Source organism: Talpa occidentalis, unplaced genomic scaffold (assembly GCF_014898055.3).
Source record: "Talpa occidentalis isolate TD23 unplaced genomic scaffold, MPIMG_talOcc4v2.1 talOcc4.3, whole genome shotgun sequence".
In the NCBI taxonomy this organism is placed as follows: Eukaryota; Metazoa; Chordata; class Mammalia; order Eulipotyphla; family Talpidae; genus Talpa; species Talpa occidentalis.
The window spans coordinates 35,522,393-35,549,005 of NW_023603184.1; the positions used below are offsets into that span (position 1 = coordinate 35,522,393).

General features: G+C 44.0%; 2 protein-coding genes across 2 annotated transcripts in view; both read right to left on the reverse strand.

Moving 5' to 3' along the window:
* Positions 1–217: 217 nt before the first annotated feature.
* LOC119254978 (tripartite motif-containing protein 5-like) lies at positions 218–15,700 on the reverse strand. Its single transcript, XM_054699490.1, has 7 exons — positions 15,278–15,700; position 14,573; positions 8,807–8,901; positions 7,969–8,199; positions 3,206–3,228; positions 926–1,026; positions 218–347 (listed from the first exon to the last, which is right to left on the reverse strand). Exons 1-7 carry the CDS (start codon positions 15,698–15,700, stop codon positions 280–282), a joined length of 942 nt encoding a protein of 313 aa, XP_054555465.1. The 3' UTR covers positions 218–279.
* LOC119254979 (tripartite motif-containing protein 5-like) overlaps positions 15,689–26,613 on the reverse strand; it is a 37,196-nt gene continuing 26,271 nt past the window's right edge. Inside the window, exon 5 of the mRNA XM_054699487.1 lies at positions 15,689–15,755. Within this exon, the coding sequence (XP_054555462.1) occupies positions 15,723–15,755 (33 nt within the window). The 3' untranslated portion in view covers positions 15,689–15,722. The remainder of the gene's footprint in view (positions 15,756–26,613) is intronic.

The window sequence follows — 26,613 nt, forward strand, 5'->3', positions numbered from 1 at the left end:
CCCAAATGCAAAATCTAGGCTGTAATCCAGCATAAATATTTTGGTTATTAGGGGGGTTATTTACATTTCTTTGACAATGGTTTTCCCCACACACCCCCAGGATCCAGGAACTTTTGTTGGATACATCTACCTCCCAGTAATGTTTCCCATTCTTGAAAATTGGTGATCCCAGGACAGAGTAAACTCCATAATAGTTATTCGTATATGTTGTAACACCAGAAAAATCTCCATAACAGTAATTCGGATATGTTTTAACTGGAGTATTGTCCCACAAAGAATTCACTTCTCTCTTATTTGCAGAAATCGAACACTGCGTCCATTGCTGGTCTGATTCAAGGTGACATCAACTGAGAAAAATTAAAGTTTTGGGTGAGGGACATGAAGTATCTTTATACATGACATTGTGAGAAGAATCATGAGAATAACTTAGCAGGAAATGGAAAGAATTTTGGTTTTAGGGAGAAATAAAACACTGCAGACTCAGTCTGTGTATTAGAATGAGAAACAGTAGTTTTAAAATATGAGCTTTACTAGAAATCAAAAACTTCAGAAAGATGAAGTAAATAGAATGGAGAAGTTTGATGACACGAAGATTTATCCTTACCCCAGGAGCATCGCACCTTTGCCAGGTCTGAAATCATTAAAAAAAAAAAAACTAAGCTGGTAAATCTAAGCAAAGGCCACAGCACTGAACTCCATCTTCTCTCCAGATTAAGGGAAGTTCCTGGAACTATGGCAGGGAGTAAACTAGTAAATAAGGGTAGTGCTGACTCCTGGCCGATCCCCACTCAACAGGACATTTCCTCAGCCACGGTCTCCAGTGCCCCCAGCATCACTGTCCACACCTAAAAGCTGCGTTTCTTCCTCACTTGGTCCCTGCCATTGCAACACCCCCCAGTTGCCCACCCGGGTGACCAAGCCTCACCGGTAAGCCCTCGCAGCATCGCTCTCAGATCCGGAGCTTGGAACATACGTCTTGGTTGTTCGGGAAAAGTTTTTGGCTTCTTCAGAGTGAAATTCCAACACCTAGAATGAGAAAAATAGATCCCCACACCTCTAACATGTTGCCCTGTCAAAACTACTGACTTATCTCTTTACTCCAAGGAATGCACTTGAAGTCTTACCTGGAAACTATGAGAAAAAAAGAGTAAATGCTGACCTCAGAGTCAGGAAAAAAATGGGCTGATGTCTACCTCTGTGCGTCTCTGGGTACAACTTGACCTCTAAAGAGCAGTTGCTTCCTTACAAAGTTAAATCATTAATATGTCTCCCTCTACTTGCTACAAACCATATGAAAATATGTGTAATAATAGATTTGACAAAATAAAACTTTATTACCTTAAAAAAATAATGTGTGGAAAAGTCACCATATGCATTTGGGATCCAGAGAAAACCAGAAAGGAAGCCTCCAGAAATTGGCTCCTGGGTATCTGAGATACATCAAGTTTGGCAACACTCCCTGGAGACAACCAAGATTTCAAACTCTACTCCCCAGTAGGGAGGCCCTCAGAATAACATTTAAGAATCAGTCTCCCTGAGAATAATTGCAAACACTTGGGAAATACAGGATGATCTCCAGCCGAACAGTGGTCTGGATATTGTGTGTTCAGAAAGAGGTTGATGCTGCCAGGTAGATATGAATTTAAAGTAAGATGCTGCCTCTTGATACCTGGGGCCAGAGTGTGTGAGGAGATGAATCACTTTCTTACAGCAGGGCCCAAAAATCCCACGAGATGGTCTATGAAATTTAGATATAAAGGTATTGTTGCTAATTCTGGGTGCTTTGCAGAAAAAGAAGATCAGGGCTTCCCCTATGACAGTCAAGCACCTGAGATATGAAAGAACCCTAGATAGAAGCACACAGAGTGAATAAAATTTATGAGGTCATAGAGGTCTGTGACCACAGATAACGTAAAGGCTTGATTTTTTTTTTTTAGTTATTTTTTTCTTATATCATTGTAGTTCCCAAGGTTCTGCCACCCCCGTGTCACTTGTGAACCATCACCATATCCCCTTCTGCTTGTCCCTCCCGTTTTGACATCCTTCCTTCCGCCTGCTTTGCTATATGCCTCAGAGCTATGGTCAGCTTGCTAGTTTTGACTTTTTCTCCACTTTTCATTTGGTTTCTCTACATTCCACATATAACAGAGACCATCGGTATTTATCTTTTTCCTTCTCTTGATTTTGGCTAGCATAATCCTTTTCCTGCTCCATCTATATTGCTGCAAATAGTTTGTCTGTTTTGATCACTGAATAATAGTCCATTGTATATACCACAACTTTTTTTTTAAGATTTATTTATTTATTTATACAAAGCTGGGTAAGTTAGAGGTGTGGGAGGGTGAGAAAATTCACCAAGGCAGAGAGCAGAACAGGCAGATGGACGAAACACACTGCTTAGGGGAGCAGCAGGCGTGTCAGGAGAGGTCTGTGTGCCATGTGGGACCTTCGCCCGGTGGTCGGGGATCGAACCGGTGCTGCAGAGGCTGCGGGCAGCTTCGCAGCACAGCACTTAACTGCTGCACCACCAGGGAGGCCCTATACCACAACTTTTTGATCCATTCTTCTATTTTGGGGTATTTGGGTTGTTTCCATATCCTGGCTATGATAAATAGTGTGCAATAAACACAGGAGTGTATTTTCCTTTCAAATTAGTGTTTTTGTGTTCTTTGGGTAGATTCCTAGGAGTGGGATCACTGGATCAGATGGAGATAAGTTTTTAGTGTTCTAAGGAAGCTCCACACAGCTTTCCATAGTGGCTGCACCGGTTTACAATCCCCCAGCGGTGTAAGATTGTCCCTTTGTCCCGACATCCTGTCCAGCATTTGTCATTTCTTTTTTTTTTTTTCTGGTGCGTGCCATTCACACTAGAGTGAGGTGGTATCTCATTGTGGTTTTGATTTGGATTTCCCTGGTAACTACTGATGCTGAACATTTTATCATGTGCCCATGGCCATTTGTCAAATGCTTTATCTTTAAAGCTACTACTGACCCAAAGTTGTCAGCTTCCTTCCATCCCCATTCCTTTCCATAGCATCTGGTCCATTCTCAACCCATTTTTTATAAACAGAAATTTAAGAAAAAGTATACCCATATTTCCCTGCCCACAATGATGCTTCACTGTTAGTGAACACCAGAGTACTCTAAAAAGCATTAAACATCTCTCCACAGCACAAAAAGACCATCGCTGGCCTCCCACACATACCTTTGTATGATGTCAGGCACTTCCTAGGAGAAAAATAAAAAATAAATCAATTAATTAAAAAAAATCATGAGTCAAGAAGTAATAGGCTCTCCCCACTTATAAGGCCTCATAACATCTCCTCAGCCCCCTGATTAGATGGGGTAGAGTTGGTCCCATTGTCAGAGACAAATGCAGAGACAAGACCTAGGTCAGATATGTGATGCTGTCAGGTTTCTCAAGAGGTAGAAACATTTTTGACTCTTGTGGAAGTCAACTATGTATCTGGAGATGAGAGACATACTTGTAAGGAAAACTGGAAACCCATAATTTTATTCCCCAGATGCAGACTCCCTCTGAGATGATTGAATAATTAATGGGTCTTTTGTGTATTCAGCAGAAATGGAATGTGTATGCTACCATTTGTCAAGCTTTATGCCAGGCTTTGGGGAATTTAAAAAATATAATATTCTTCAATAAGTTTGCATGACTTTTATGAGGTGCACACAGACACAATTAATATAAGTGCTTTTCCTGTCTCTCTCTCCTCACATTAAACTCTCTACAAGTGACTTCATGCAGTCCCTTGAATTTTACATGCACATATGTGCAGCTGATTGACTATTTTTACTCAGTTTTTTCTCTAATCTACAGATTAATATTTTCATTAGAAAAGTAACAACAACCAGTAATTTAGAATGTCTCATCAGTACCTTCACCAAGCTGTTAAATCAATGCAATTTAAGAAAAAAAAAAGCACACAAACACATTCCAAGGGTAAACAGCAAAAAAATTGCAAAAACAGTTGAAAATAAGTTGGACTGAATGAAACTAAAAACGAAACAATACTAATATATGGAATACAGTTAAAGCAATACATTTATATTATTAAACACTACACCAGAAAACATGTTTTCTAAATTTCCATTTTAAGAAAGTAGAAAAGGAACAGTAAGCTAACCACATACAACACATACTATAATTATGTAGAGATCAGAAACAAATGATTAAACATAAAAGAAATCAACAAATATAAAAGTTTGCTCTATAAAAATATCAATAAAATCGACTAGACATAAACTAAGAAAAAAGGGAAAAAGAGAATCACCACTGTAAAAATAAAATGGGGTGGAAGAGAGCCAGCACTCTAGTGATTTTTTTTTTTAATGTTGTGGTCTGCAGAGAATTTCAATCTGCAAGTTCTCTCCCTTCTTCTTTCCTTCTCACATTATCCTTTAAATGTCTATATTTATTTTTGCACAATATAGGATCTCTCTCCTCAGGTGTGGTCACCTTAGTTTTCAACCACCAAAGTGCCCACAGCCTTCCCCCTCCCCACATGGGGATACCTCCCCAATCCCTTCTCTACCCTGACCCCCAACCTAGCACCCCCGCCCACACACACACAGGGTCTCAGAAAGACTGCAGTGACTTTCTGAAGGAACACATCCAAGGCAACCTAGGAGAGCTTCAGAGTCCTGCATCTCATGCACCACCAGGAGAGAACCCAGGAGAGAAACTGGGCCTTGGCATACAGTTTGAAAATGCAGGAGGGTGAAAATAAAAGGGAATGTCGGCATCACATTCCAAAACTTCAAACTATACTACAAAGCCATAATCATCAAAACTGCATGGTATTGGAACCAGAATAGACTCACAGACCTATGGAACCAAATAGAAAATCCAGATATAAGCTCACAGATTTATGGTCAACTAATCTTTGACAAAGGAGCAAAGACTATGCATTGGAGCAAAGAAAGTTTGTTCAATAAATGGTGCTGGGAAAACTGGGTCGCTACATGCAAAAGAATGAAGCTTGACCACTACCTCACACCATACACAAAAATCAACTCAAAATGGATTAAAGAACTAGACATAAGACCTGAAACCATAAAATATATAGAAGGAAATATAGGCGAAACACTACGGGATTTGCACATCAAAGACATCTTCACAGACACATCACCCAAAGCAGTGATAGTGAAGGCAAAGATCAACAGCTGGGACTACATCAGATTAAAGAGCTTCTGCACAGCAAAAGAGACAATAACAAAAACAAAGAGAAACCCCACCAACTGGGAGAATATTTTTGCACCCAACACTAATGATAAAGGACTGATCACAAAAATCTGCAAAGAGCTGATGAGACTCAGCAACAACAAAGAAAATAATCCTGTCAAAAAATGGGCAGAAGAGCTAAAAAGAAACTTCTCTGAAGAGGAAGGCAAATGGCCAACAGACATATGAAAAAATGTTCAACATCACTTGTCATCAGGGAAATGCAAATCAAAACTACCATGAGATACCATCTCACACCAGTGAGAATGGCACATATTAAAAAAACTAGCAACAACAAATGTTGGCGAGGGTGTGGAGAAAAAGGAACTCTTCTGCACTGTTGGTGGGAGTGCAAACTGGTCCAACCACTATGGAGAGCTGTGTGGAGATTTCTGGACCTACTAAACTAGAGCTTCCATATGATCCAGCAACTCCACTCCTAGGTATTTACCCAAAGGACACAGAAACATCAATTCAAAGAACACCTGCACCCCTATGTTTATAGCAGCACTGTTTACAATAGCTAAGCTTTGGAAACAACCCACATGCCCAAAATAGATGACTGGATCAAGAAGATGTGGTACATATATACCATGGAATATTACTCAGCATTCAAAAAAGATAAACACATGCGATTTGCAGCAACATGGATGGCACTGGAAGGGATCATGCTCAGCGAAATAAGCCAAAAAGAAAAAGAAAAATACCGGATGGTCTCACTCATAGCAGGAATCTAGAAAACTTAAATAAGGGACCAGAAAATGAATATAAGAAAGTGAAAATCAAAATCAACAAAAAACTATGAACCAGAGACACTTTTTGGGGGGTGGGGACGGGAGGGGAAGGATTGGGGTCAGAATGGGGCGTTTGCAATTGTATGGGGAATATAAAAATAAAATTTATTATTTAAAAAAAATAAAAATAAAACTATTAAAAAAAAAAAAAAAAGAAAATCAACAAGCAACAAGCAACTCTAAACCAGAGACACACTAGGGGGCGTCGGGGAGGGAAGGGGAGAGGAAGAACTAGGGTCAAAATAAGGGGGTGGGGAGGAATTGTATGGGGAATATAACCAAAATGAAAATGCATACATTGAGCAAAATGAAAAATGATGTAAGAATTATATAAAATAAAATATTAATTTAAAAAAAACAGGAAGGTTGCCAGTCCTGCTTCTGGATGGTCTACCCCTTTTTTTTTGTGGGGGGTGTCCTACTTCAGATTGCTACTGTTGTTGCTTAGGAGGCTTTTAGCTGCCTCCCTCCTACACCTGCTGTTCTCTTTTGCCTTCCAGCACTTTGGCAAACCAATTAAAACCTTTTCAGCACACCATTTGGGTTGCTTTGCCTTTATGGACCAGGTAACCGAGAACCCCTAGAATAGACAACATGGGTTATTCCTCTATTCAGTTTGGAGTCCCTGTGAAAAACCTTAGTTTTGCTTGGTATCAAGGAGACATTACAGTGAATATTGTAGGACTTGAAGGGATGATAAAGAATTATTATGAGTATCTTTGCATCTACAAAGCACACAACTTAGAGAAACTCCTATGAAGACACACATTGCCAAAAACGGACACAAAAATTATTAAAAATTAAACAAATAAATTATATATATATTTAGTTACATACATATATAATTATATATACACATATATGTACCCTTTCAACACAAAAAGGTTCAGAATGAGACATCATTTTGTGAATTCCACTGATTAAAAATAAATACCAGGCCTTCAACAATTCTTCTCAGAAAATAGAAAATCAAGGGGGAAAATCTCTACTCATTCTATGAGGGGGAAAAAATGCTTGTTAAGACTCTGAAGTGCATCTGTTCCTCTGGACTAAGCTTCATTCAATTTAACTAATAAATGTGTAACACTAGCACACAATAACAGAGGGATATCAAATACACCTGAATAAAATGCATCTTCAATCCAAGCTCACACAATTGCACTGTACTTGATACATTAATAAAAACGAGGTTTTCCCCTTGTTATTTATGCATTTACTTATTCCTATAAATGCAGGAAGCACACTGCAGAGCAGAAGAACCTTAGTGTCACACCAGAAAGAGCACAGCAATACAGAAGGGGAGGGAAATCTGCCCCCATGGTTCTCATGTGTCAGATGCTGGGGCTTCTTTTGAGATCTTACTGTAACAGGGTGGTCCCCAGGAAAGGGGGAGGTTCTAAGTTCCCTGCCCCACCAAAGCAGGGTGGAGCTAAAGAGAAGAGAAGGAAGGAAGCAGGATGGACCCACAAGGAGCCCTGGAGGAGGCACATGGAGCAGAAAGACGTGAAGAAACTGCACTTGCCTTTTGGTCGTGGACTGGGTGACACAGATATGGGTGAGAGACCCGTGGGAAGGAGACGGTGGCAGCTTTTACCGTGATTTTGGTTTTGTTCTTTTCCTTCCAGACTTGTCTGGTGGTTTGATCCTTTTCTGTGGGTTCCCACTGAAAGTTGCTTTGAACTTGTGCCAGGCTTTGAGGCCTTGCTCTGGGCCTATCCTATTTGGGGGGGCTTTTACCCACATGGGGATGGGTAACTGTGGGTGCTTGATTTGAAAACTATATTCTCTGTCTTTCCTGTATTGTTTACTAATTGTATTAAAGTTCCTTTTCATTAGTCTCATGTGTTTAGTGTTGATGCAGCGGATGGCAGAACCTATTTAGAGCAGGCAGGTTTGCGGGGTCTGGGCTGCCCCCTCCCTGCCCTGTAACATTACCTGCAGCATGTCTATGTCTGACGCTTCCAATCGATGCTCCAGATCTGAGATGAGAACGTCTATCAACTGGCTCTGCTGAACAAGCTCACTTTCATCCTCTGCCAGTTTATGGAGAATGATTTCTTCCTCCTTATTCAGGTTTTGCAGCTCCTTCTGCTCCGCCGAGTCCAGGAGACCTCTCAGTTCTGCAAAATCTGCCTGGACACGTTGTCTCTCACTTTGTATTTGACTCTTAGGGAGAAAAGAAAGGCGGTACTCAACCCATCAGGCAGAGACTAGGAACCAGAACCAGCACCACTGTAAATGGAAAGTAATCACAGCAAAGTGAGACAGAGCAAGAGAACAATTCTTAAAGAGGCTCTTCACCTACTACTTCCCCTCTATTATATTCCAAAATAATTCCCTCACGTCTGCAGCACTGAGTCCAACCCTGAGTCAAACAGAGCAACAGGCTAGTCTCCACGTTCACACAGCTGGACTACTCCTGACCGCACCACTCACCCTCTGCCCACGTGGCACACTGGCCCAGAGCCAGAGCCATGGCAAAAGGCTTCCCCCAGGAGAGTCAAAGACTCAAACACATGATGGGAATGGAACAGAGTCTGCACTGCCGTCCTGGCCAGTGTCCTCCACATGAATCTTCCCTCCAAAGACCCATTCACCTGTGCCAGGTTCACTTTTCAATCCCCTCCTCTATCAGGGAAATGATGAAAAGGATAATCAAATGACTTTGCGATATGTTAATGATCCGATAACAAAAGGGTAGGAAGTTCCTCCTGTTATCACCCAAATTCTACCAGATTTCTGTCTAAATCCCTCAGAAAGAGCCTCCTCCTACCTTCCAGGAAGTTGTCCTTTCTTTGACTTCAGCTTCCAAATGTCCAGATTCCTGCAGCTTTTCCCTCATCTGCTCAAGGGTGCCCTGGAGCTTTCCTGTGAGAGGGGAATCAAGCCAGAGTCAAGCAATGGGCTTTCTCAACATCTGAATACAGGTCATGGAGGAAGTAATCAGATGATCTCTAAACTAAGAGTCTCTAAATAAGTCTCTAAATAATGATCTCTAAATAAGAGTCACAGAAACTGAAATATCATGAGAACCTTCGACTTAGAGGAAAATCTGAAGTGTGAACGTATTTAGTCTCAGGCAGAAGTCTGAGAGAAGTCACCATCCCTTCCCCAAGACAGGATGACTCTATTGTCCTAGAGGAGAAATTTGATCCTGCAGCAAAGAAGCAACATCTCAATCTACCCAGTCCCTCAGTTACACTTCATGTGCAAAGGGAATGATGGATTTTCATGGGACTAGCACCCCTCCCCCATTAACACATGGTTCAAAACACCTACTTCTGACTATAAATAAGTCTCTTGTAACCATGCTGAAGGCACAGAAATGTCCTCCGGAAAGTGAGCCTAGTATTTCTCTTTACACCAAAAGGTTTAGATAGGATTTTTCCAAGCTAGAAAATTTCAATTTGTGTCCGCTTATTAGGTAGAACTAAGGTAAATCAAATTTTTGTGAGTCTCATGAGGAAGTGTTATCTTAAAGAGATGACATAGAATTAACAACATCTCTAGAAATAAACTTTAAGATTTATTTATGCACAGAAGAACTGGGTGTAGGCCAGAGGTGAAGGGGGTGAGAGCATTCACCAGAAACAGAGTGGGGAGCAGAACAGGAGAATCTGCTGAAATACACTGCTGAGGGGGGCAGTGGGCGAGACAGAAGTCTGCTGTGCCATGTGTGGGTCAGCTCCCCGGCCCATGATCGAACTCAGACCATTGTGATGATAGGGCTGAGACTTAACTCCTACGCCACCAGGGAGGCCTCTAGAAAAACACTTTTCACGGTAAAACCTATCTTAAGCAAGGCAAATATCTAAAGGCAAGGTTGTATCACATGAAATTGTCCCCTCCTGGTCCCAGAGACCTCCTCCTCCCTCCTTGACACCCCAGGCTCCTAACCCATCCTTAACAGAGGTATAAATACTGGATCTGGGCCTCCCTCGTGGCACAAGGGCTAAAGTCTCAGTGCTATCAAGTCATCCCCAGCCACTGAGGCATGAGTTCAATCCCCTGCCAGGGAGGTGACCCACATGGCACAGCAGACCTCTCCTGTCTCACCCACTGCTCCAATTGCAACAGGGTGGTCCCCAGGAAAGGGGAGGTTCCAGGTTCCCTGCCCCACCCAAGGAAGGGTGGAGCTGAGCAGGAAGAGGAGAAGAGGCAGAAGAGACTGAGGAAGGAAGCAGGATGGAGCCAGGAGACCTGGAGGAGGCACATGGAGCCTAGAGACACGTGAAGAAAACTGCGCTGTCTTTTGGTCGTGGACTTGTAACAGGGTTGGTCCCCAGGAAAGGGGGAGGTTCCCTGCCCCACCCAAGGGAGGGTGGAGCTGAGCAGGAAGAGGAGAAGCTGGAGAAGAGACTGAGGAAGGAAGCAGGATGGAGCCAGGAGACCTGGAGGAGGCACATGGAGCCTAGAGACACGTGAAGAAACTGCGCTTGTCTTTTGATCGTGGACTAGGTGACAAAGATGTGGGTGAGACCCGTGGGAAGGTGACAATGGCAGCTTTTATCTTGATGTTGATTTTGCTCTTTTCCTTCCGGGCTTGTCCAGTTGTTTGTGACCCTTTCTGTGGGTCCCCACTGGAAGATGCTTTAGACTTGTAGCAGGCTTTGGGGCCTTGTTCTGGGCCAATCCCATTTGGATGGACTTTTACCCACGAGGGGACGGGTAACTTTGGGTGCTTCATTTAGAAACTAGATTATTTGCCTTACCTGTATTGTTTCCTAGTTTTATTAAAGTTCCTTTCATTAAAGTCTCCTATGTTTGTGTTGATGCGGCGGATGGCAGAACCCATTTAGAATAGGCAGGTTTGCGGGGTTTGGGCTGACCCTTTTCCTGTCCTATAACAGATTTGGCGTCCAATGTGATTTAGGACAGAGCCATCCGTGGTTAGTCAGCCCCATGGGAAACTGGGCTTCCCTATGGCACTGGCTACCATAAGCGCAAATGTGATTTTTGGTTTCTCTAGTGTGTTTGTTTCATATAACATATTTGCTGTTGAAAAACTGGCTTGGGCTTTGTGAAGATTCTGTGTGTTTGTGTGTAATTTGTTTGTAGTGACTTGCTAAGAGATTTTGATTTTGTGGAAATTGTTCTGTGCCAGTTTTACTCAAAAGATTAGGCAGTACATTGGACCATGTGGCCAGATCAAAGATGGCGTCTGAGGCCACTTGGAACTTTTTTTTTTCTTTCTTTTTGTAATCTCTGCTGTCTCATTAGCATTTCTAAAGGCAATAATGGTTCTTCGGTGGTATGTTGCTTTGTCTTTGACTACTTCCTGCCCTGTGTCTGACCGTTTTGCAAGCCAACTGTGGAGCATTGGTGTTTTAATTAGCAAATGTATGCCTGGGTGTTAAGGAAAGAGTAGCCTTAAGCAGTAACTGGTAATCGCTGGTATTCTTGATGGATTCTTGGAGATAACTTGATTTTTGCAAAGTCTGGATCAGAAAAATTAACAAGATTTTGTCTGAGTCTGAAAGGATTTTCTGCTGTGAATTTTGTCTACACAATTTTTTTTGGGCATGTTTGCCATTTTGAATACTGGATTTGTTCAATTGCTGGTGTAAGACAAGATTCTAAGTTTCTGCTTCCTACTGAGGAAGGTCTGTTGTGGAAAGCACTCTTTAGGGTGCATCATGTAACTGTACCAGGTTTTCATACCTGTGTTGTTGTTGTCCCTCCCTAGTGTGGGGGAGGTGTAATCTGTGTTTAGATGTTTAATCTGCTCTTTCAGCTTCTGTCCCAGAGTGGCTAACAGAAGTAAGGAGATGACTCCTTTTAATTGAAAGTTAATTACTGATATTTTGATTTTGCTTTTTCAGGTTCTATTCCAGGAAACCCAAGGAGTGCCTGCTTGGTGGCTAACAAGAGATGACTCCTTTTGCTTGAAAGTTAACTTTTATTCTTTCAGTTGCTGTACAGAATACCCCAGGATTGACTTCTAACAAAAAGTCTTCAACACTGAAAACCCTAAGTTGATAAACAAGGTCATGTAACTCTTGTGATTAATAAAACTTTTCCTTTCCATTTCTAAAGTCTTAGGTTTGCAGGATGACAACCGGAAATTTTTCTGCCACCAACACTCCACATTTTTTTGGACTTTGACTTTTTTTTTCTGAGCCTATGGAGTAAAACTGCAGTTACATAACATATTCTACGTGGCATAACTAAAAAAAAAAACTGTCTTTGTCTATACGTTGTATGTCTGTATGTCCTTGTGTCTAACTGTCTTGACCTCCAGTGATTGACAGATTGGTATACATGGTGCCCATAGACGTTGAAAAAAAAAAAAAAGTCTCCGGTTATGAGAAAAACAAAAAGTTATGGTTTGATTGTCAACATTGTGCTACTGAACTAAGCCGGTGCCTTCATAGAGATTGAATATTGTTGTTTCTGTTAATTTTCTGATATTTATGGCAAAGCTTCCCAAAAATCTAAATTCAAATACAAATTTGGTAGCCTGTCATTTGACTGATGCAAGGAAATTTTGTGGAACCTCAGTAGAGCTCCTGAGACACTCCACGAAGTTTCTCCCTTTCCTCCTGGGAAGGCATTAGATGAATTTGTTCTATTTGGATTTTACCTAATGAAGTAAAACTGGAAGGGAAGCATTGTCACTTGGGAAAATGGTAAAAACTTTGGTATGTACAATATGTTAACAGTAGTATCGGGTATGTATGTAAATTGTCAGCGGTGATTGTCACCTTGTAATATTGTATAATTCAATTGTTTCACATCTACAGAAATTGTTTCTGGAAATATAGGGAGAAAAGGTCTCAACAGATTCCTATTGATGGAACTGTTGAGAGTAAAACTTTCTTACAAAGGACTCAATAGACCTGGAAATACACCTGACATTTACTAAGGTTTCTTTGACATAATACTGGAAATTTTTTTTTTATGCATTCTGTCCTGAATCCACGAAATTTTTGTTTTGTTTTGTTTTGTTTTGACTAACCAGGATCTGCAGAAAGGTTGTAATTTTTTTCCAGCAAAGCTAACTTGTCACATTTTCTCTCCCCTTGATACCAACACAGCATACAAATAGTGGTAGTAATTTTTGCTACTTATTTCAGAGTCTGTTTTTGCATAACTTCCATAGGGATTTTGTCTGTTTTAACGAAAATTGGACGTGAGTTTGATTGTGTGGTTTTGTGTGGAGTTCTTCCAAAAAGTTGAAAAAGAGCTGAACCAAGAAGAGGAGAACCTGTTTGCCTTGTTTGTAGGGTTCCAGAGACCTCCAAAGAAGGTGAGGAAGCTTGCCTCCATTGGCAGGACTGGACAACCCGGCCAACGAAAAAGCCCTGGTACCCTCGAGAAGAGGAAAGCCCAGGTGGAGTCTGATGAGACCAACTTTATACCTGAAGCTAACATCGACTGGATGCCACCGGTTCGCTCTGATCCTGTATGGAGTATTTCAACAAAGCCAGCTAAAAATTGCTGTTAGTTATTTTCTGCCCTGTGATTTTATGCAAAAATAGGAAAAATGGTATAAAGATAGATTTAATTTGCAAACTTTTGCTATGCTGTTAAAGTTTGGGATCAAGGTTGAGAGAATTCGTTTTGCATAAGTTGAACCATTTTGACATTTTTTCCCTGTGATTTTGATATATTTGCTATCTTGTTTTAGCCAATGCTCCAATTTTTTTTTTCTTTTGGCTTGGATAATGGATTATTTTTAAGTAATGAAAACTGTCATACTGGACATTCATGGACAATGCTGCTGACTAATTGTTGCTTCTCTTACACACATTGTAACCCTGAAAAAACACTGTCTCCTAACATTGCACCATGAGATCTGTGCCACCATAGATATGGTGGAATAAAAATTAAAAGGGGGGATTGTAACAGGGTGGTCCCCAGGAAAGGGGGAGGTTCCCTGCCCCACCCAGGGAGGGTGGAGCTGAGCAGGAAGAGGAGAAGAGGCAGAAGAGACTGAGGAAGGAAGCAGGATGGAGCCAGGAGACCTGGAGGAGGCACATGGAGCCTAGAGACACGTGAAGAAACTGCGCTTGTCTTTTGATCGTGGACTAGGTGACAAAGATGTGGGTGAGACCCGTGGGAAGGTGACAATGGCAGCTTTTATCTTGATGTTGATTTTGCTCTTTTCCTTCCGGGCTTGTCCAGTTGTTTGTGACCCTTTGCTGTGGGTCCCCACTGGAAGATGCTTTAGACTTGTAGCAGGCTTTGGGGCCTTGTTCTGGGCCAATCCCATTTGGATGGACTTTTACCCACGAGGGGACGGGTAACTTTGGGTGCTTCATTTAGAAACTAGATTCTTTGCCTTACCTGTATTGTTTCCTAGTTTTATTAAAGTTCCTTTTCATTAAAGTCTCCTATGTTTTGTGTTGATGCGGCGGATGGCAGAACCCATTTAGAATAGGCAGGTTTGCGGGGTTTGGGCTGACCCTTTTCCCTGTCCTATAACAGACTGGGTGACACAGATGTGGGTGAGACCCGTGGGGAGGTGACCATGGCAGCTTTTATCTTGATGTTGATTTTGCTCTTTTCCTTCCGGGCTTGTCTGGTTGTTTCTGACCCTTTTCTGTGGGTCCCCACTGGAAGATGCTTTAGACTTGTGGCAGGCTTTGGGGCCTTGTTCTGGGCCAATCCCATATGGATGGACTTTTACCCACGAGGGGATGGGTAACTTTGGGTGCTTCATTTAGAAACTAGACTCTTTGCCTTACCTGTGTTGTTTCCTAGTTTTATTAAAGTTCCTTCCCATTAAAGTCTCCTATGTTTTGTGTTGATGCGGCGGATGGCAGAACCCAATTAGAATAGGCAGGTTTGCGGGGTTTGGGCTGCCCCTCTCCCTGTCCTATAACACATTCAGCAGTGTATTTCAGTCAATCCGCCTGTTCTGTTCCCCACTCTGTCTCTGGAGAGTCCTCTCCCCCCCCCCACACTACTGGATTGTACCCCAGCTCTTGTGTGCATAAATAAATAAATCTTTAAAAATAAATAAAAAATGGATCTATCCCATTTTATTTCAGTATTTACAATGATGTAAATTCTCCATGTGTATGTTATTAAATATGGTCTTTTTCTCCTTCCAATCTGTCTGATATTAATCTCGTTGCTCATCCAGCCCTAGAACTTAGAGCAGTGGGGGAATCTTCCCCTGTATCATCACCACAGGAAGAAAAGAGATCACAGACCACTGAGCTATGGTGACAAGGCAACGAAGAGATTTCCCATCAACTATATATTCTGCTGTTTTAACTGCATTCTGCTCTCCTACCTGGTACTCCTGGACAATCTCCTCAATGAGGAAGGTCTGGTGACCACGGTGCTCCTGAGACCGCTCACAAAGCCAGCAAATGACTTTCCCATCTTGCTTACAGAATAGCAGGAGTTTCTCTCCATGGCGCACACAGAGCTCTTTCTTCTGCTCCCCCTCCGGGCTCATCTTGACTCCTCTGAGCTGCTCTGCTATGTTGGCCAGATGCCGATTAGGCCGCAGTTGTCCAGGCTCATAACCGATTCTGCACACAGGGCAGCTGCTCTTCTCTTCCTGGGTTGCCGCGGACTCCTTGTTGTTTGTAGTGATGCAGACTTGGCAGAAGCTGTGGCCACAGTCTAGGCTTAGGGGCTCTTTCAAGAGGTCCAGGCAGATGGGGCAGGTCACCTCCTCCTGGATGTTCACTAAGATGTTTGATGCCATAGCTGTTGCCCGCTGCTGCTCACTATCCTGGCTTGAGTCTCTTGCTCACAGATCCCTGTATATTTGAGAAGGTTGTATTGGAACAAATGAGAAAGCCAGGATACAATTCTAATTGTATAGAAAACAAGGATAGATAAGATAAAATATTTAAGAAAAAAAAAAGGGGAGGGCCTCCCTTGTGATGCAAGGGGTTAAGCACAGCACTATGAAGCTATCTGCATCCATCCACTGCAGCAGAGTTTGAGCTCTGGCCCAAGCACCTACCCACATAGTGCTGACCTCTCCTGTCTCACCCACTGCTCCCCCTCAGCAGTGTATTTCATTAGAGCCTCCTGTTCTGCTCCTCACTCTGTCTTTGGTGAATCCTCTCACCCCTCACCTCTGACCTGTACCCCAGAATTCTTGTATGCATATATAAATAAATCTTTAATAAAAAAATAAAAGGAAGGAGACAAGGAAGTGCATGCAGTTCCTGGACTCCAAGCGGCTTGATCCTCATCTCCATAAGGAAAGCATCATCTTGAAGAACAGAGTTAGGCAGAAAAGGAAGACATTTATTATCTAGTTGAATCTGTTATCTGTGGAGTCCGGGAGCCAGCCACCCTTGGCTGAATATCTGTTTTTATGGAATGTGCAGATGGCATTACCCTGGGCCCACAAAGATATTGTTTATGGTGTGGTGTCATTATTAAAGTTAAAAACTAGACCCCCCCCATCCTTGTTCAACAGGCAAATTGGGGAGGCTTGACTGGATAAGGCTGTGGGTGGGGCGACCTTGGGAACTGGGCTGTTAAGCTGAAGATACAGATGCAGAGTCAGGACACACCCAAGACTAGTCACCCAACCAATCAATGGTGCTTGGAGTAGAAACAGCCTCAGGCCCTCTCATCTGGCCCGCTGCTCCTCTCACTTGTGTATTTCAATAAAATCTCCTTTTCTGAAGAAAAATACCGGATGGTCTCACTCATAGCAGGAATCTAGAAAACTTAAATCTAAGGGACCAGGAAAAAGAATAACTATATGAAAGAAAATATCAAAATCAACAAACAACTATGAACCAGAGACACTCTATGGGGGGTGGGGGTGGGGAGGGAAGGGATTGGGGTCAAATAAGGGGGTAGCAATTGTATGGGGAATATAAAAATAAAATTTATTATTAAAAAAAGAAAAAAAAATCTCCTTTTCTGTTCTCTAGTCTGTCTCTGGTGAAGTCTTTCATCCCCCAGACTAGGGCCCACTCCCCAACTCTTCTCTGCAACATGTGGATCAGTTTATATTAGTCCCTGTTTTAGGCACGGTTTAGAAAGCCCTCTCAAGGCTGGGCAGGTGACCCTAACTGCCTACTCGCCCAACTTACTTCCTCCTTCACTTGGTGATGGGTAAATACAGTTTGCATAATAATGTCATTACAGCACCCCCCCCCTCAACCTGGTCCTTGTTTGTTACCTTCCTGTTGCTGAAAAACTAAAGAGCTGGGATGCGCTTTCCCTTGTCATAGTATAACAGGGTGGTCCCCAGGAAAGGGGGAGGTTCCAGGTTCCCTGGCCCACCCAAAGGAGGGTGGAGCTAAAGAGAAGAGAAGGAAGGAAGCAGGATGGAGCCAGAAGGAGACCTGGAGGAGGCATGTGGAGGCGAGAGACACGTGAAGAAACTGCACTTGCCTTTTGGTCGTGGACTGGGTGACACAGATGTGGGTGAGACACCTGGGGAGGTGACAATGGCAGTTTTTGTCTTGACTTTGATTTTGCTCTTTTCCCTCCAGACTTGTCTGGTTGTTCCTGACCCTTTTCTGTGGGTCCCCACTGGAAGACGCTTTAGACTTGTGGCAGGCTTTAGGGCCTTGCTCTGGGCCAACCCCATTTGGATGGAGTTTTACCCACGAGGGGACTTATAACTTTGGGTACTTGATTTAGAAACTAGATTGTTTGCCTTTTCTGTATTGTTTCCAAGTTGTATTGAAGTTCCTTCCCATTAAAGTCTCATGTTTTGTGCTGATGCTGCAGATGGCAGAACCTATTTACAGCAGGCAGATTTGTGGAGTCTGGGCTGCCCCTCTCCCTGCCCTGTAACAATAGGAGGGTGTTAATGTGAGACCAGATGAAGCATCTATGGGTGCTTAAAGGCCCTGAAACCCAAGCTAGAAAACCCAAGCCCAGCCATTACCCTACTTCCCACTAGCCCGGTCCCATGATAAGCCTCATAAAACCAGGATCCTTGATGCTCTCAACTAGGGAGTGTGGCTCATGGTGGCTGCTGCCTGACCTCTTCTAGTGTGACCACAATAAATGTTTCTCACTTGAAACCAGTGACTGTTTTTTCAAGATTTATGTATAATGGATTGGAGGAAACCAGACAAAACCCTACAGAACCGGTAACAATTTAACACACTTTACTTGCAGCTTCTGTTGCATTGTGAGTGCACAACCTATGGGTATTTTGGGATCCCCCAGAATTCTACTTTCTAAAGGATCTAGTCATCCCATGATGGAGGCTAAGCATAGAAAAAAGTAGAAAGGAAACCCACAAGATCAGAAACCTGGCTCACAAAGCCAAGAGCTGGAGGTAGGGTTAGAAGGGATTAACCTAGCCATTAACCCAGTATAGGAGCTAAGATCCTTAGGAGCCAAAGCCTAGATCACAAAGCACAAGACACAAGCAGGTAGGGGGTGTCAGGGGAAGAGATTTAAAGGTAAACATACAGAGATTAGGGCCATAGTAGAAATCTGTCCCCTTTCAAATTCCACATAGTTTATTCCAAGTCAATAACAAACAACCACTCCAGGAAGGAGTGACCCTCCCAGAGAGAAGACTCCATCAGGGCAGTCTCTGCACTGGCTGGGGCAGCACTCCCCTTGCCCACCTGTGACTATGCAGGTGCTCCTTTTCACCAACTCTCTTCCTCCGCAGGGCAGCAGCTTCCTGCCTGCCCGTGACAGGTACCTGCCAGGACTTCCCCTCACTGACCTCCCTCAGCAGAGGCAGCTCTCCTCAAGGCTGCCTGTCTGCAACATGCAGGTCTCTGTCTTAGCAAACTTGTCCCTTTTGGGGCAGCACCTTCTTCTTGCATGTGTCTATCTATGTAATTGCCCTTTATTCTTCTCTCCCTTTTATAATAAACCTGCTCTTTAAATATAACTAACATCATGTCTCATGAGAAACTGGCCCAGGAAACTCGCCGCGAGCCTCTGAAGGTGGAGCTCTGGTGACACCTTCTCCAGAGTGAACCCAAGAGCCCCGCCCTCCAAACCCAACAACTGCAAAAACCACATCATGTACACACAAAGGCAAAGCAAACCTTCAGTGGAATATCACTTTAATAGAATTAGTGTGCAGAGGGTGAGAAAAGAAAGGATATTTCTAAACAAAATTGTCCATCCACTAATGGGTAAATGTCCAAACAAGGTTGACTTAAAGTGGGGCCACTGAGGCCCAAAACCGTGCTGCCCATCTAAAGTACCTTCAGGCAGGGAATCACAGAAAAACTGTTCTGAAGCAGGTCTGCTGCAGGAGGCCTTGTAGCCCCAGCCAGATAAACTACTGGCAAGCAGCGAAGCTCAAAGGGCCTCACACCGTGGGGGCGGAAGTTAAAGGGCCTCACACAGTGGGGCCGAAGATTCCTTGTGCCTCACACCGTGGGGCTGAAGATCTAAGATCCCTTCACTTTTTGTTCTTGGTCATAAAAGGAGAAAAATTTCCCAAAAAGTACATTAGGCGCTACATTATATGCATCAGTATACTGTAAATAAACAGCATGGAAAATTATCTCTTAAAAACTAATTATTAAACAATTTGGCCCACTTGACAATGGGAGACAAGTTATTGAACATGCCTGACAAGCATTACAATACAACTATTATTCTAAGTCCTTCTTTTGCCTTCCCTTGAAGTTTCTTGGGAAAGTTCTTAAATGAAGCTATTTGCGTTAAGGAGTTTCTCGGTAGAGGAAGTTCTGATAGCTGAGTAGCAGCCGGCCCCTGGTGTGAAGGCCATGAGAATAAAAAAAGTCCTTTCTTTGCTTAGGCTTTAGCTGATAGGAATGTACTGAGGGCTATCCATTGTCTTAGGTTATTGTTTAGCTGAAACAATGAATTTTAGTGTAAGACTTAGTTTTTTATTAACCTTGAAGGTTGCCTTCTTGCTGAGAGCACAGAAAAAGAGTTGCACTAATTGTTTCTGCTTTGTTTTTATGCACTTGATAATGTAATCTCAATGCTTGCAAAAAATGTATAAATAAAGAACCTGCTGAGCCTTTCGGCAGAAGATACTAACACCTCACCAAGTGTCGGTGTCTCCTCATTCCCTTCCCCTCAGTCCCTAAGTTTCAGATCATTTGTTTTCCCCGAGGCTGTCTCATCCTTTCAGGAACCCCTGACACGACATTTTGCCAGAGGCTGGTCCCTGGCAGAGGTCGATGTTGCCAGGCAGGCATGAATTTAAAGTAAGATGCTGCCTCTTGATACTTGGGGCCAGAGTGTGTGAGGAGATGAATCACTTTCTGACAGCAGGGCCCAAATATCCCACGAGATAGTCGATGAACTATAGATATAACAGTATTGTTGCTAATTCTGGGTGCATGGTAGAAAAAGAAGATCTGGGCTTCCCCGTGTAAAGTCAAGCACCTATGATATGCAAGAACCCTACATATAAGCACACAGAGTGAATAAAATTTATGAGGTCACAGAGGTCTGACAACACAAAGGCTTGATTTTTTTTTTTTAGTTGTTAACTTTTTTCTTATATAATTGTAGTTCCCATAGTTCTCCCACCCCTGTATCACTTGAGAACCGTCACCATATCCCCTTGTGCTCTTCCCTCCTGTTTTGACCTCCTTGTGCCCACCTGTGACTATGCAGGTGCTCCTTTTCACCAACTCTCTCCCTCCGCAGGGCAGTAGCCTTCATGCCTGCCTGTGACCTGTACCTGCCAGGACTTCCCCTCACTGACCTCCCTCAGCAGAGGCAGCTCTCCTCAAAGCTGCTTGCCTGTAACCATGCAGGTCTCTGTCTTAGGAAACCCATCCCTTTTGGGGCAGCACCCTCTTGCTGCATGTGTCTATGTAAGTGTCCTTTATTCTTCTCTCCCTTTTATAATAAACCTGCTTTTTAAATATAACTAACATCACTGTCTCATGGAGTAACTCGCTCGGAAAACTCGCCGCGAGCCTCTGGTGACACATTCCCCAGAGTGAAGAGCCCTGCCCTCCAAACCCAACAACTGCAAAACCCACGTCATGTAAACACAAAGGCAAAGCAAACCTTCAGTGGAATATCACTTTAATAGAATTAGTGTGCAGAGGGTGAGAAAAGAAAGGATATTTTCTAAACAAAATTGTCCATCCACTAATGGGTAAATCTCCAAACAAGGCTAAAGTGAGGCCACAGAGGCCCAAAACCGTGCCACCGATCTAAGCACCTTCAGGCAGAGAACCACGGAAAAACTGTTCTGAAGCAGGTCCCAGAAAGCAGGGGTGGGGTAGAGTGGGGGTGATGCAGAGAAAAGGACAGGTTTTTTTTCCTGTCAGTAAGTATTCTTATCCTTTGTATTTAACAAGTATGTCTTCTGCAGTCTCAGCAAAAGGAAGGACATTCCAAAGAAGATAATAAGTGAAACAGCAGGTGTCAGCAAAGCAAGCTGGCACCCACAGGTAGGCCTACATCAAAAGGACATGCTGGGCCTCCCCTGCTGGCGCAGCGATTAAGCACTGAGCTGTGAAGCTGCCCTCAGCCTCTGCAGCAACACTTAGATCACAGGCCACCTGCAAGGGTCCCACATGGCCCGCAGACCTCTCCTGTTGTGCCCCCTGCTCCCCTCAGCAGTGTACTTCAGCACTCTGCCTGTTCTGTTCCCCGCTCTGGCTCTGGCTAATACTCTCACCCTCCCGCACTTCTGCCTGTACCCAGTGCTTGTATAAATAAATAAATAAATCTTTAGAAACAAACAAATAAATAAATAAAAAGCTAATCCTTATTATTATTATTTTTTTTTAAAAAAAGGACATACTGACCCTTCCTGCCTCCCTTTGCAGACCCTGGCTCAACTCCCCTTTGTTTTACTAATTTGTATAAATACTCCTGCCCTCTGCCAAAGGACAGAAAAGTGGTCTTTCAGACAGTCTGCTGCTCTCCTCACTTTGTCCACAAATTAAACTACTTTCCATTTCCTCAAACTGTTTCCTCTTATTAGCTGAGAGAAGCAGGCCACTTTTCAATATCAACGGGTACCCTTCACTCTGCCCGCTAATAGCTGCAGCTTGCACAGGAGGAAGTACAGGGGCTCCCCTAATCTAATTGTCCTTCCTCGGGGCCTTGGGATCTTGTTATACTCTCTTTTCTGACATATGTATACATTAACATCATCAAGTAAATCATTTTGTAAGATAAAAGTTGCAAAGAAATTCCTCCTACTTACTCCTGATCTCTCAGCTGAGCTTTCTTTCTGGATGAGCAATACTGATAGAGGATAAGAGTAGAAAATTGGGAAGGAGGCATCTCATGTTACCACAGGTAGTAACAAGGCTGATACAGCGGCAAGGGCCCTCACAACTGACTCTGGCTGCAGACCCTGCCCCTATGCTCTTTTTAACAGGCGGAGTTGGTCATTCCACAAGTCCACGATACCCTCCACGCAGGGCCATGCCCACTTACCCAATCCTGACTCTGCTCTTCTTTCACCCCTCCTCGAGTGCAAAAGTCTGGCAGATGTGTTCCCATCGTCAAACCTGTGTTCGCATGTCACCTCTAGGGTGAGTTCGCCCACCTTCTTTTGCAGCTCACCCACTGCGTTGACACCAACCCGGACAGGATTGACCTCTCCCTACTCAGGCAACTGCTTCAGGAACACTCAGACCGGTCCTTACCTAGTCCTGACTCAGATCTCCACCTTCTCAACTGACCTTCCCCACCACTGCATCCGGGAGACCAAGTCCTGCTCAAATCGCTTCAACCAAAGCCACTGCAGCCTCAGTGGACCGGTCCACACATGGTTATTCTCACCGCGCCCACAGCGGTAACACATCTGGGAGACCCGTCCTGGCACCATCTCTCATGGGTCAAACGTGCCCCCGAAGACAAACAGTATGTATGTTGTAACCTGGGTCTTACTAGGATGCACATTTCTTGTCAAAATCTCCCCTAGCCCAGTGTCCTGTGTATGGAAATGACTCTTTTGGGTAATACCCCCTCTTGTTTCCTCTGCACGTCCCTTCAGAGGTCTCCACTGGCAGCAGTTCCAATGAATCTCAATACCACAATGACCAACATAACAGACGCTTCTTGCCTGATTCCCCAATGCTCAGTCCCCCTCTGGGATTCCAATCACAGCTACCCCTGCTATCCAACTGACGCCCTTGTTGGCTTCACTCCTGCACTTCTAACATTTCGGTTACTCCTGCCCTCCAAACAACAAGGGGATCCTTTTTCTGGGCAATGGCGCTCTCTCTCAGTGTATCAATTCTTCTACCCCAGACTCTTGTGTCCAAGTGTTGGTAGTCCCACAACTCTCCCTATAGGGACAATCCAAACTGGGGTGGTTGCTCTCACCACACCAAACTAAACGAAGGGCTTTCCTCATGATTATGGTGGGCATTAGCCTAACATCATCTCTCTTTTTTTTTTTAATACTAACATCATCTCTTGAGGCCGCAGGCGTGGCAGGTGGAACCCTGGGACACAGCCTTATTTCTGCCCAGGATTTTTATGAATGAATAGATGCTCCTTAGAAAAAACCTCTGTGTCTTTAACATCCTTATAAAGACAGCTCACCTCACTGCCTCAGATTCTAACAGGGTGGTCTCCAGGAAAGCGAGAGGTTCCAGGATTCCTGCCCCACCCAAAATGGAGGGTGGAGCAGACCAGGGAGAGAAGAAGCTGCAGAGGAGACTGAGGAAGGAAGAAAGCAGGATAGAGCCAGCAGGAGCCCTGGAAGAGATGCATGGAGCCGAGAGACCCATGAAGAACCTGCGCTTGCCTTTTGGTCGTGGACTGGGTGACACAGATGTGGTTGAGAGTCCCATGGGAAAGTGACAATGGCGGTTTTTATCTTGATTTTGCTCTTTTCCTTCCGGGCTTGTCTGGTTGTTTCTGACCCTTTTCTGTGGGTCCCCACTGGAAGGTGCTTTAGACTTGTGCCAGGCTTTGGGGCCTTGCTCTGGGCCAATCCCATTTGGATGGAGTTTTACCCACGAGGGGACGGGTAACTATGGGTGTTAGATTTAAAAACTATATTTTTTGCCTTTCCTGTATTGTTTTCAAATTGTATTAAAGTTCTTTCCCATTAAAGTCTCATTTGTTTTGTGTTGATGAGGCAGATGGCAGAACCCATTTAAAACAGGCAGGTTTTGTGGGGTCTGGGCTGACCCTCTCCCTGCCCTGTAACAAGATCACTCTCCAAAACCAGCAGGCTCCGCTGACATGGTTTCAAAATCCTATAGTGTCATGGCTCCTTCCACTCTTGGGGCCAGTACAAATGAGAACCTTATTTTTTCTTTTTCCTCCTCGCCTCCTAAAATTCATACCGGCTCGCATTCTGGAAATGTCTCATACCACCTTTAACCAATTCCTTCTCCACCCACATTCTTGCATCCCTGCAGAAGACCCTCATAACCAGGCCTGACCCCCGCCCCTCTTGGTCTTCGCCCCCTTTCAGCAAGAAGTAGCCAAAGAAAGAACCCTTGCCCCTTTTCCTATCAACAAAAGGCTGGTATGAAAGGTCCATGCAGGAGGCCAGAATGCAAAAGCCCACCAGGAAGCCCACCTAGAAAATTCAGACAATAACCCTCTTGCCTCACTACAAATCTTTTCATGCCCTACAAACTTTTTCCCCCACCCTGCTACCCCAGTTTCCTGCCTGACCTCTCCATGCCATATAAAAGCCTCCCTCCCCTGGCAACAAGCTTGACTTCACCCACCACACCTTGGGTCCTTGAATTTCTCCTGGGGGCCCAATAAATTTTCCCCATATTTGAGAAACTTAGTCTGGTACTTATTTTCTTTACTGTGCCGACCCTTTCACATTGGTTGTATTTAAAGGGCAGGTTTATAAAGGAAAAGGACAGAAGAGTAAAGGACATTTGTATAGACATAAGCGGGCAGGAAGAGCTGCCAGAAAGAGACAGGTTTGCTGAGAGAGGCCTGCAAGGCTCAGGCAGGAGGCCTAGAGGGGAGCGGCCTCCACTGAGGGAGGTCAGTGAAGAGAAGCCCAAGCATGGGACAGGTCTCCCTGCAGGAGAGAGTGGGTGAAAAGAAGCTTCTCTATAATCACAGGTGGGCAAGGGAAGTGTAGCCCCCAGCCACTGTAGAGACTGCACTGATACAGTCTTCTATTTGGGAGGGGATCACTCCTTGGAGGTTTCCCTTAGTTGCTGATTTTGGATAACTCTGCAGAATCTGAAAGGGGCAGGAGATTCCACAATGGGCTCAATCTCCATACCTTTACCCTTTGGCCTTTGCTCTAGACACTCCCTACAGCAGCCTGATACTAGCTTGGGTCTGACCTTTGTGATCTAGGCTTTGGCACTTAAGGATCTCGGTTTTTATAGCTGTGTTGATGGTTATTTTAATCCTTTCTACCCTCACCTCCTTGTGTAAGCAGGTTTCTGGTCTTTTGGCACCTCCTTTTTAGGTTTTTTTTTTAATACTTGTCCTCCATCATAGGCAAATGTCCTTTATTCTTATCTCCCTTTTATAATAAACCTGCCCTTTTGGATATAACTGACATCTCTGTCTTGGGGAGAAACTGGCTTGGGAAACTCACCAGTGCCATGAAAGGGGAGCTCTGGTGAAGCTTTTCCCAGTGTCAACCCAAGGAATTGGTTCTCAAACCCAAGATCTCCAAAACCGACCTCACAAGCATCCTTTATAATAAACCTGCCCTTTTGGATATAACTAAATGTCTTTGTCTCATGGGGAGACTGCACGAAAGCTGCTGAATGGGGAGCTAACTAAAACTTTTCTCAGTCATTACCCAAGAACCGCTCTCTGAACCCCACATCTCCTTCATTAAAATGACATCAGATATAAGTGAGAAGGACGAACAAGGTTAGTGATCTCTAAGGAACTACAGAGATCAACCCGCGCGAGAAGCAGTCACTAGAAATGAGGTGCAGAATTTGCCAACCATCACGCATCAAGGTTCCCCAGGGCAGACAGTCCACAACGAGGAGGAAAATGTATAGAATCATGAAGAAATATGACACTCGTACACTGTAACATTAACCCCTAGGATTCAAACCCCTCTGCCTGCGTTCCTGTATTTGGTGGAAAAGGCGCTTTCTACTTCTAAAAAGTCAAGGATTCTCTCTGTCCGCAAAAGATACAATTCTCAGTAATAGAATAGGAAGGAGTTGTGGGTAGATTCGGCCTGGAGAAATGTCAGTCCCTCTGAAGTAAACAAAACCTTCCTCCTTCAAACCCACCTTCTTTTCAGGCCACTGCTCCCCTACATTACCCTTCAGTTAATGCAATCAGCAGGCAGCCTGCAAGCTGGGCCTCTTCCCCTTTTCAGAGGCACCTTGGCCTTCCCATGAAAAAGTTAGACTCACCAAATCAGTTTTTCCTCTGAAGTTTTCAAACTCTTTGTTCCAGAAACTCTCAACAGACCTTCAGAGACCAAGGAAAAGTTGTGACTCCTTGGGGAAGAATGAAGACAGGCCAGACACAGATATGGTCAGGATGGACTTGGCCTGACTGCCACAGAGATGAAGAGTGGAGTAAAATGAAACTGAAACTCTAAGAGGGCATTCCCCAGGAAAAGGGGAGGCACCAACCAGATTTCCTGCCCCATCCAGGGAGAGTGGACTTGTTAGGGGACCACCCTGTTACAGACTGAGCAGGGAGAAGCAGCTAGGGAGGTGGAGGGTAAATGGTTTTAAGGCTTTTCTGTCCTCCCACCATTAGGATTGCCCTGCCTGATGGGGC

Bases quoted from the DNA above. Each gene is read 5' to 3' on its own strand.
- LOC119254978 (XM_054699490.1), bottom strand. From the start codon at position 15,700: ATGGCATCAAACATCTTAGTGAACATCCAGGAGGAGGTGACCTGCCCC. The intron at 3,229-7,968 runs GTAATGTTACAG...TTTTTCTCCTAG, and splicing joins CAGACATAGACATGCTGCAG to GAAGTGCCTGACATCATACA. The intron at 348-925 runs GTGAGGCTTGGT...AATTTTTCTCAG, and splicing joins GATGCTGCGAGGGCTTACCG to TTGATGTCACCTTGAATCAG.